General features: G+C 37.5%; 1 protein-coding gene across 1 annotated transcript in view; it reads right to left on the reverse strand.

Annotated features, from left to right (window-relative positions):
* The window catches only part of jakmip3 (Janus kinase and microtubule interacting protein 3), a 93117-nt gene that overhangs the window by 14937 nt on the left and 68180 nt on the right, over positions 1–10000 (reverse strand). The window contains exons 12-17 of the mRNA XM_056469791.1: positions 8114–8149; positions 7586–7657; positions 5141–5257; positions 2130–2258; positions 189–272; positions 20–82 (exon numbers count right to left, since the gene is read on the reverse strand). Coding sequence (XP_056325766.1) covers positions 20–82; positions 189–272; positions 2130–2258; positions 5141–5257; positions 7586–7657; positions 8114–8149 — 501 coding nt within the window. The remainder of the gene's footprint in view (positions 1–19; positions 83–188; positions 273–2129; positions 2259–5140; positions 5258–7585; positions 7658–8113; positions 8150–10000) is intronic.

Here is a 10000-nt window from a genome sequence, read left to right on the forward strand (position 1 = left end):
GAACTAGAATTGAACACACCTTTTCTACAAGCTCTTGGTTGCGTTTATACAAAGCCTGTTTCTCCTCAATCCACTTCATATCCTGTGAATGCAAATGATTACAGCTTAGATGTTTTGTGTAAAATCATCTCAAATGCTCCTTCAGTGCAAATAAATGTGTTAAATGCTAACAGCAGAGGTGTTTTTACCTGTCCCTCATGACTCAAAACACACTCCAGATCTGCTATTCTGGTCTGATAGCGGATCATTTCAGCTTGAAGTTGCTCTCGGGTCTGAAAAACAAAACATAAATACTCTGCATTATGTATAAATAGAATTGGTCAGTGTCATAAGTGTAGTTTTTGCAGTTTTAAAAAAATTAAATAAAAAGCCAGGTTGTGCCAGTGTTGAAAAGTGACTGAATGTGATAAAAATAAACAGGAAATTTAAAATGTCAATCATAAAGGAACGTTTCACATCAGAAAAAACAAACAAACCTGGATCAGTTTTCATTACTTGCTAGTAAATTATACTTGATTCATTGAAACTGTAAGACTATTATTGTAACTTGCAACTGTAATTTGGTAGCACCTAGTGGTCAAGAGTTATAAACCGTTCACTAACCGTCAATAATGAATCAAAAATGTGCTAATAACTTTAGACTGCATGTGCTTATTTTGGTAAAAATGATCTCAACATATTTCTTGGTTCATGCCGAGAACACTGATGCCAAATATGCCATATTTGGCTAAACTTCTTGTCCCCCATATTAACTTTGTTCAAAACTTAATTTGCAAACTCCTCCAAGACAGTTTGTCGAACTCGTCAGACCATGTTGTCCATATCTTGTGAAATTTGTGTAAGAAGGCGAAGCATTTTTTGTTTACGGCGCAGACAAATGTGCTCATTCTGCCTCTGGACTGCTTTGATCATTCTGCCTCTGGACAGCTTTGCTTATTCTGCCTCTGGACAGCTTTGCTCATTCTGCCTCTGGACAGCTTTGCTCATTCTGCCTCTGAACAGCTTTGCTCATTCTGCCTCTGGACAGCTTTGCTCATTCTGCCTCTGGACAGCTTTGCTCATTCTGCCTCTGGACAGCTTTGCTCATTCTGCCTCTGGACAGCTTTGCTCATTCTGCCTCTGGACAGCTTTGCTCATCCTGAATCTGGAATGCTTTTCTCATTCTGAATCTGGACTGTTTTGCTCATCCTGTGGACTGCTTTGCCCATTCTGCCTCTGGACCACTTTTGCTCAATCTGCTTCTGGACTGCTTTGCTCATCCTGCCTCTGGACTGCTTTGCTCATTCTGCCTCTGGACTGCTTTGCTTATTCTGCCTCTGGAATGCTTTGCTCATCCTGCCTCTGGACTGCTTTGCTCATTCTACCTCTGGACTGCTTTGCTCATTCTGCCTCTGGACTGCTTTGCTCATTCTGCCTCTGGACTGCTTTGCTCATTCTGCCTCTGGACTGCTTTGCTCATTCTGCCTCTGGACTGCTTTGCTCATTCTGAATCTGGACAGCTTTGCTCATTCTGAATCTGGACTGCTTTGCTTAATCCACTTCTGGACTGCTTTGCTCATTTTGCCTCTGGACAACTTTTACTGATTCTGCCTCTGGAGAGCTTTGCCGATTCTGCCTCTGGACTGCTTTGTTCATTCTCCCTCTGGACTGCTTGGCTCATTCTGCCTCTAGACTGCCTTGCCTATTCTGCCTCTGGACTGCTTTGCCTATTCTGCCTCTAGACTACTTTGCTCATTCTGCCTCTGGACTGCTTTGCTCATTCTGCCTCTAAACTGCTTTGCTCTTTCTGTCGCTGAAATGCTTGGCCCCTTAATTGCTGTTTGCAGCTATATTTATTATTATGGTTGTTGACTTTTTATTGTCATAAGGAGAACATGCCAGTACTCGAACCAGTGACCTTCTTGCTGTGAGGTGACAGTGCTAGCCACTGAGCCACCAAGCCGCCAAGATGTCATAAATACAGAAGTAATACATTTTTTTACAGCATTATACTTCAGTGTATTGTGTTATTTATGACCTAGTAATGCTGCTAAAAGAATGACATTCCTACAGTATGAAGAAACGTCTGCTAAGAGCTGAGATGTTGTTGTTAAGCAAGTGTAAATATTTGATGTGTTTAAATGATTTACCTTCAGCTCCTTCTCTGCATCGAAGGTTCCTCCCACCTGCTCCTGCAGAAGAGCGTAAGCCCTTTGAAGAGCCTGATACTCCATCGTCAGCTGACGGAAACGCAGCTCTGTCTCCTCCTTCAGCATGCCCTACACACACACACACACAACACGTTTACAGGCACAGCATACACAAACACACACATACGACACATTAACAGGCACAGAGTACACACACAACATTTGAAGGCATAGGATACACAAACACACACCCCCAGGGCACACGGAACAAGGGGGCCCTTGACTGGCTGAAGAATTCATTTGCTCTATGACGCGGGAAACGCCTCTTTGCGTTATGCTTTTACTTGTCGATAATTTGAAGTATTCCTTTCGGTTCCCTGCTGTTCAAAAACAGTGATGCCGGTGCTAACTGAGTGACTGTAGCCTATCAGAATATTGAACATCCCTGTTTTAGTCACCCATAAGCGTCATCAGATGTCCTAATTGTCCCAGGAGAGTCCCTTATTTCAGCACTACCGCTAGAACCATCCAGTCTAAGGTAGGCTAACCAAGCTCATCATAGAACAAAAAATAAAATACAAACAGTCTTCACTATTGATTAACTTGTACATGTAGTAACAGAAGCTGGGATAGGCGGAATAATACTGAATACTCAGAAGCGCAGTCTTGGCCACGGAGCGGTTACAGAAGGACTCAAAAAACCGCAGCGCGCCCGCACAATCCTTCCATCACACTAATAACCAAGACAGTGTGCGAAAAAATCAAATAGCCTACGCAAGCAGTTATCAAAATATCCATAGTTGCGGAGTATCTGTCTCAAGTAAATACACGGTAATGCTTTACAGTAAGTCTAACTGAACAAGTGTAGCTTTTGCTCAAATTTTTCAGAAACACTCGATCACTTTTTTTTTTTCTTGTGAATTTACTTTTCAATTCTGGTTTGACATCCATACTTGGCTTACATTAAAGATGATTTCAGTCCCCCCTATTGTTCTAGAAAATATTTTATTTTACAAAGGTGATTTACATTTCTCTTTCTCAGATGTTGTGAACTTTATTATACTAATGGGTAAATATCATATTCATTGTTGTAAGTGGAAAAAATACAGACCCTCTTTTAGATGTTTTCTTTCTGAGGTAGAGAAAGTGGCTCAAAGCTTCAAATACTTCAGAAACCAAAGTAAAATAACTGAAGCTCTCAGTACTTCCATATCCTGGACCAGGCCGTATCCTGAGCAGCTACTGTGGTGGTCATGGAGGAGTGGAGAACATGAGACTGATTCCTGTGACGCTCCAGGGACAGACGAGTCTTCGATGAGGCCAGCTTCCAGCCTCCGCCGTTGAGACTGCAGCTCTGCACAAGATGTTTGGCCAGCGGAGAAATTAAAATGGTCGCGCCCAACTGATCTGGTTTCTCTCAAGGTTTTTTTCTTCACTTTCAATTAGTGAAGTTTTTTTCCCTCTCCGTTGTCGCCACTAGCTTGCATGGTTCGGGATCTGTAGAGCTGCGCATCGTTGGATTTGCTCTTCAGTGTTTGGACTCTCAGTAGTGAATATTGAACCACACTGAACTGAGCTAAACTGAACTGAACTTAAACACTGAAAACTGAACTACACTGTTCCTATTTACTGTGACCTTTTATGTGAAGCTGCTTGGACACAATCTACATTGTAAAAGAACTATACAAATAAAGGTGAATTGAGTTGAATACTTCATTTTCAGAATATTTATTGTTATAATGTTTTGTTTTTCCTTTAATGTAGGTATTTTGTACTGCTACTTGCTCCTTGTTGCAGTTTTAACAATTAAAACATTTTTTTTTGTAAACATGCATTGCGATGTTGATTGTTCCCTTTTTTGTGGTGTAAACTTTTTTGCACCAAAAAAAAAAAAAAAAAAAAGTCTAACTGAAGCAAACTTTTTTTTATAAACATTTACTTTGTCCCTTTTATGAAAACGACAGAAATAATATGGAGCAATGAAATATTGACGCTGGCATTCAACAGGCAATATATCTGATGCAAAAAATATGTAAATAAATAAGTCAAATAAAATAAAATTAGGTGCTAGCCTTCTGTAACTCTGAAGACCATAATATTTTGGATATTAGATGCATGGATATTAAAGATATTATATCATTAGGGATATTTATGGTCAGCTAAAGTTCTAAAGAACCTTTTTAAAGGTAAACCTCTATTTAAAGCAATTATTATAAAGCACTGATTTAGGAAGTATTGCAAATGTTGTTTTGTTTTGTTGATTTTTGCAGCCTGTTTGAACTTTAAAGTTCATATTATGTCACTCCTTAATTTTATATACTTGCACGCCTATTTTAATAAAATAGAAAAAATATATCAATCAAATATAAAAGAAATAGTGTAAAATTAGATATAATAATAAAAACAACAACAATTTATATATATATATTATATATATTTATGAGGTAAAAAAATTAAAAGGGGAGCCCTTGGATTTGCTATAGCCCCAGAGCCCAATGTGTTCTTAATCTGGCCCTGTTTACAGGTACAGCATACACAAACACACACGCACGCACGCACGCACGCACACACACACACAAACGACATTAACAGGCATAGCATAGGCATACACACACACACACACACACACACACACACTCATATACGCACGCACGGACACACAGAACATGTTTCCAGTCACATCATACACACCCACTCACACAGCAGGCACACACACACATACCCTCACAAAGCAAATACACAGAACATATTTCGAGTTACAGCATACACACACACAGAAAACACAGCAGACTGACAGTGTCACACAAACAAACACACACAAAACACAGCAGACTGGCACACACACACAGAACACGTTTGCAGTCACAGCATACACACACACACACACACACACACACACACACACACACACACACACACAAGACACACACAACACAGCAGATTGACACACTCACACGGACATACACGCATGCACACACACACGCACACGCACGAACAAGAACCGCACACACCTCCTCGAGGTCATCGTCTGGAGTGCAGGGTGTTCTGTCTGTGTGGTAGGAAATAGAGGAGCCGTCTGAGTCAATGGAGCCTTCCTCATCATAGCCAAAAAACGTCTCCACGACCGGCTACACACAGAGCAGGAGAGGAGACATGAACATTACAAACCACAAAAAATAAATCCAGAACTATTAAAACAACAATAATAATCATCAGTGCTTATTAAAACAGAATTTAATCAATCAATAAAATAAGGTAAACATTACATTCAAACTACACTTAAATAAATAAATGCATAATTATTGCAAACTTAAATGTCTATTAATTACAGTTTTTTACAGACGCTAGGACACATTTCTCAACACTTAAGTCACTTTTGCAAAACTCTTCACACAGCGAGCTCAACAGAAGTCTATGTGGGCTAATCTGAGTATCAATTCTCATTGTTTTGGCACAAAATGGATTCAATGACTCAACTTTCATCAATTCTTTTCTCACTCAGACACAACAACTGCCAAAACTCTTTGTACGTACAGGACATTTTGCACATGCTTACATCCTGTTTTCAAAACTGATAAACTTATGTTTAACACAATAACATCATGCAAAACTGATTAAGAGTGCAAAATTCAACAGCAATATTTTATTGAAACATATTTCACATCTAAAAATGCAGTTTAACCAGCCACAGTGATTCTCATTGTAGACGAACATCTACAGGGGTGTGAAGCTGCGGTCACACTGGGCTTTTCCTCCCATAGACTTCCATTCATACGCATGCGAATGCGTCAGACCGGAAACGCAAGGTCATGCATCAAGTTTCGCAGGTTGCTGTGGTGCAAAGTTCAAGCTTGGTGAACTCTGACCTGCGATATCACATCACTTGACTGCGTGAGACCAATCGATGATCAAAACAGGACCTCTCTGAACAGAAATTGAAAACATGGAGCAATCGCTTACTTTTTTAATGTCTAATTATCTTGTTTAATCCTGCCTCTTTTCGCAGTGCCGTACGACAGAATTTCGCACACACAAACTCTAGTGTGACCGCAGCTTTAGTCTTTCAATTTCATTATAAAAGGAGACAACAGCTGAATAGGTTTGTATTGTGATGTAAAAAACACATTAGATTAGCATGACTATTGTATCTGTATCAGTGGATGGTGTGTTTACAAATTCTTGATTTATGGAATTACTGATACTTAGTGCAAAAACATTTAAATAAATAAAGGACATAAAATATTGAGGAATTCTGCGTCAAGTCTGATTCATTCCAGTAAAATATATTGCAGTTATAAACAATATATACTGCAGTTATAAACAGAGACGTGTCCTTGATTTACACTAGAAAACACTGTGTAATGCTGCATGTTGTTAGTGTTTTTAGCTCATTGTTTTGTGAGTGACGAAGTGTGTTTGTCGGCTGTCAACCTTTGCTAGTGTTCTGGAAGAATGAGTTTATTTGAGATCTGAATAAATTGTTTTGGTAGTTGTCGTGCATTTTGAATGTGAAATGAACTGCTTTGCCTAGCTGTAAGTCGGTTAGGAGAATTGTGTGAAGAGTTTTGCTAAAGTGACCTGAGTATTGAGAAATGTGTCCTAGCGTCTGTAAAAACCTGTAATCAATCAATGCAATACAAACGAATAAAAACTTACATAAATATAATAGTTTTAATGTCAATTTTCATTCAGAGGTGGCTCAGTGGTTAGCACTGTCACCTCTCAGCAAGAAGATCGCTGGTTCGAGTCCCGTCTGGGCAAGTTGGCAGTTCTGTGTGGAGTTTGCATGTTCTCCCCATGTTGGTGTGGGTTTCCTCCAGGTGCTCCGGTTTCCCCCACAGTCCAAACACATGCGCTATAGGTGAATTGAATAAAGTAAACTGGCTGTAGTGTATGAGTGTGTGTGAATGTGAGTGTATGGGTGTTTCCCAGTACTGAGATGGATTAAAACATATGCTAGAATAGTTGGTGGTTCATTCCGCTGTGGCAGCCCCTGATAAATAAGGGACTAAGCTGAAGGAAAATTAATGAATGAATTTCCTTCAGCTTAGTCCCTTTATTTATCAGCGGTCGCCATAGCGGAATGAACCGCCAACTTATCCATGATATGTTTTATACAGTGGAAGACCTTTCAGCTGCAACCCTATACTGGCAAACACCCATTCACTCTCGCATTCACACACATACACTACAGCCAGTTTAGTTTATTCAATTCACCTATACCACATGTCTTTGGACTGTGGGGGAAACGGGAGCACCCGAAGGAAACCCATGCCAACACGGGGAGAACATGCAAACTCCACACACAAATGCCAACTGACCCAGCTGGGACTCAAACCAGCAACCGTCTTGCTGTGAGGCGACAGTGTTAACCACTGAGCCACCGTGCTGCCCTATTAATATGATTATTATTATTTGACAGTGCGATGTGTAGACTTATCCTGATGTCTGCGTACTCTACAGGTTCTGAAGGGCTTCTTCCTGCGCAGGCTGTCTTGTCTCCGGTATCTCAGCAGCATATCTCTCTCCTGAAGAACACCATTAAAAACAAAAATATGTCAGTTGTGTTTTTGTTTTGTCTTTTGGTGTTACCATTAAAATTGTGAAAATCCCTTGAAAATGAGATGGTACTGTACATCTTAAGGGGTTAATCCTTATAAATAAAAATCCAACACATTTTACAAACAACAGACTCACTGTTCAACAAGAACATCTCACTTCTGTGTCTTTAAAATGTGTCGTTTCCACATCATTTCTAGATTTATCCATAAAGTGAGGCCTGGTATTTGCATTTACATTAACATTTGAACATCACACACATACAGTAGTTGCTAATTTCATTCACCATTTGAAAAAGCCCATTTTTCATCTGGGTTTTTGTTGGGTTCAACATGCACAGTATATAACTCATATGCAAAAAAACAACAACATATTTTAGCAAGATATTTTAAGTGTGAATATTTCCCAGAGGCAAATTGACTCACTATGACAGTCTTGACATATCCAGCGGTTTCCAGAGCCTGCAAAAAAAATAAAATAGAATAAGTAGAAAACAGTTATACATTATTTGCATTTGTAAACTAGGCATGGGACGATAAACTATTTCAAAGGTTTAAAAATGCAAAAAAATTCTATTACACTGTTCCTAAGGTATATATAAGGGTTTTTAATGTGTATTTTTATTTTTATGTGTTGTGTTTTATGTGTTGTATCTGTGTTATTGAAACAATGAAGAAGACAGCAGAATGATTTATTTGAAATATTTAGACCTGACATGTTTACTGTTCCAAAATATTATAAATGTTTCCTAAAATAAATATATTGTGTTCAAGGGGGAAAAAACAATTAAAAATAACTTATTTTAGAGCAGTAATCACAATACTGTGGTACTATGAAACCATGATATTTTTATCCAAGGTTATCATACTGTCAGAAACTTATAGCAGCCCATGCCAAGTGTAAACACTAAAATTGACTGTAATTCTTAAAGAGGACATGCTGTTTTAAAAGCCATTGTTTTGTTTTTATTGGTGACACTGGAATAGAATAGAATGGAATAGAATAGAATAGAATAGAACAGAACAGAACAGAACAGAACAGAACAGAACAGAATAGAATAGAATAGAATAGAATAGAATAGAATAGAATAGAATAGAATAGAATAGAATAGAATATTGCATCAGTGGAAATTTGGCATCACAGTTAATATAGGCGCAAGATTTTAAGCCTTAAATAAAATTGAACTTTGTAAAATAATAAAATCAAATAGAATAATGTTTAAGCTTAAATCTGCAATCATGTTACATGAGTCCATTATAGAACAGAACAAAATAGATGTCACATGATAGAACAAAATAGAACAAACAATATAGAATGGAATAAAATAGAACAGAATAGAATAAAATGGAATGGAATGGAAGGATGCATCAGTGGAATCTTGGCACCACATGGTAAGTGAATTCTTGGGAGAAAATAGGTACAAATTTCTAAAATTAAAATAGAATTAAACTTTGTAATAGAATTGAATGAAATAGAATGATGCATAAGCTTAAATCTGCAATCATGTTAGCTTAGTCTACTATACAACAGAACAAAATGGATGTCACATGACTGAATAGAATAGAATAGAATGATGCATCAGAGGAAACTTGGCATCACACAGTGAGCGAATTCCTGGGACAAAAAAGGAGCAAAAATAAGAAACTTAAATAAAATTGAACTTTGGAATATAACAGAATCAAATAGAATGATGCATACATTTAAATCTGCAATCATGTTACATGAGTCCATTATAGAATAGAACAAATTAGATGTCACATGACAGAACTAAACAGAACAGAAAACAAAACAAAATAGAATAAAATAGAATAGAATAGAAAAGAATAGAATAGAATAGAATAGAATAGAATAGAATAGAATAGAATAGAATAAAATAGAATAGAATAGAATAGAATAGAATAGAATAGAATAGAATAGAATAGAATAGAATAGAATAGAATAAAATAGAATAAAATAGAATAGAACTACACGATGAGTGAATTTCTGGAAGAAAGCTATAATTTCATTCAAAACTTTTATGAAATTGTCTAGAACTGAACTTTGTAGAAGTATAAACAACAAAATGATGAGCTTAACTGTGGTCCCAAGTGACATTGTGAGTGGAATTCTGCTTGAAAAGAGCTACAATTTACAACACAAGTCTTATAGATTAAAAATAACTATGAATTAAAAAAAAGAGTAGAATAATAAAATGTGAACGTAAATGTATACAGGTAATAATGAATAATGAAGTGTTTTTGTTAAATCCCCTAACATACTGAGTTTTTAACAAATGTCATGTTTAAAATGGACTTTTTGTGCATTTGTGTGAG

This window comes from Danio aesculapii, chromosome 12 (assembly GCF_903798145.1).
Source record: "Danio aesculapii chromosome 12, fDanAes4.1, whole genome shotgun sequence".
NCBI classification, from domain to species: domain Eukaryota; kingdom Metazoa; phylum Chordata; class Actinopteri; order Cypriniformes; family Danionidae; genus Danio; species Danio aesculapii.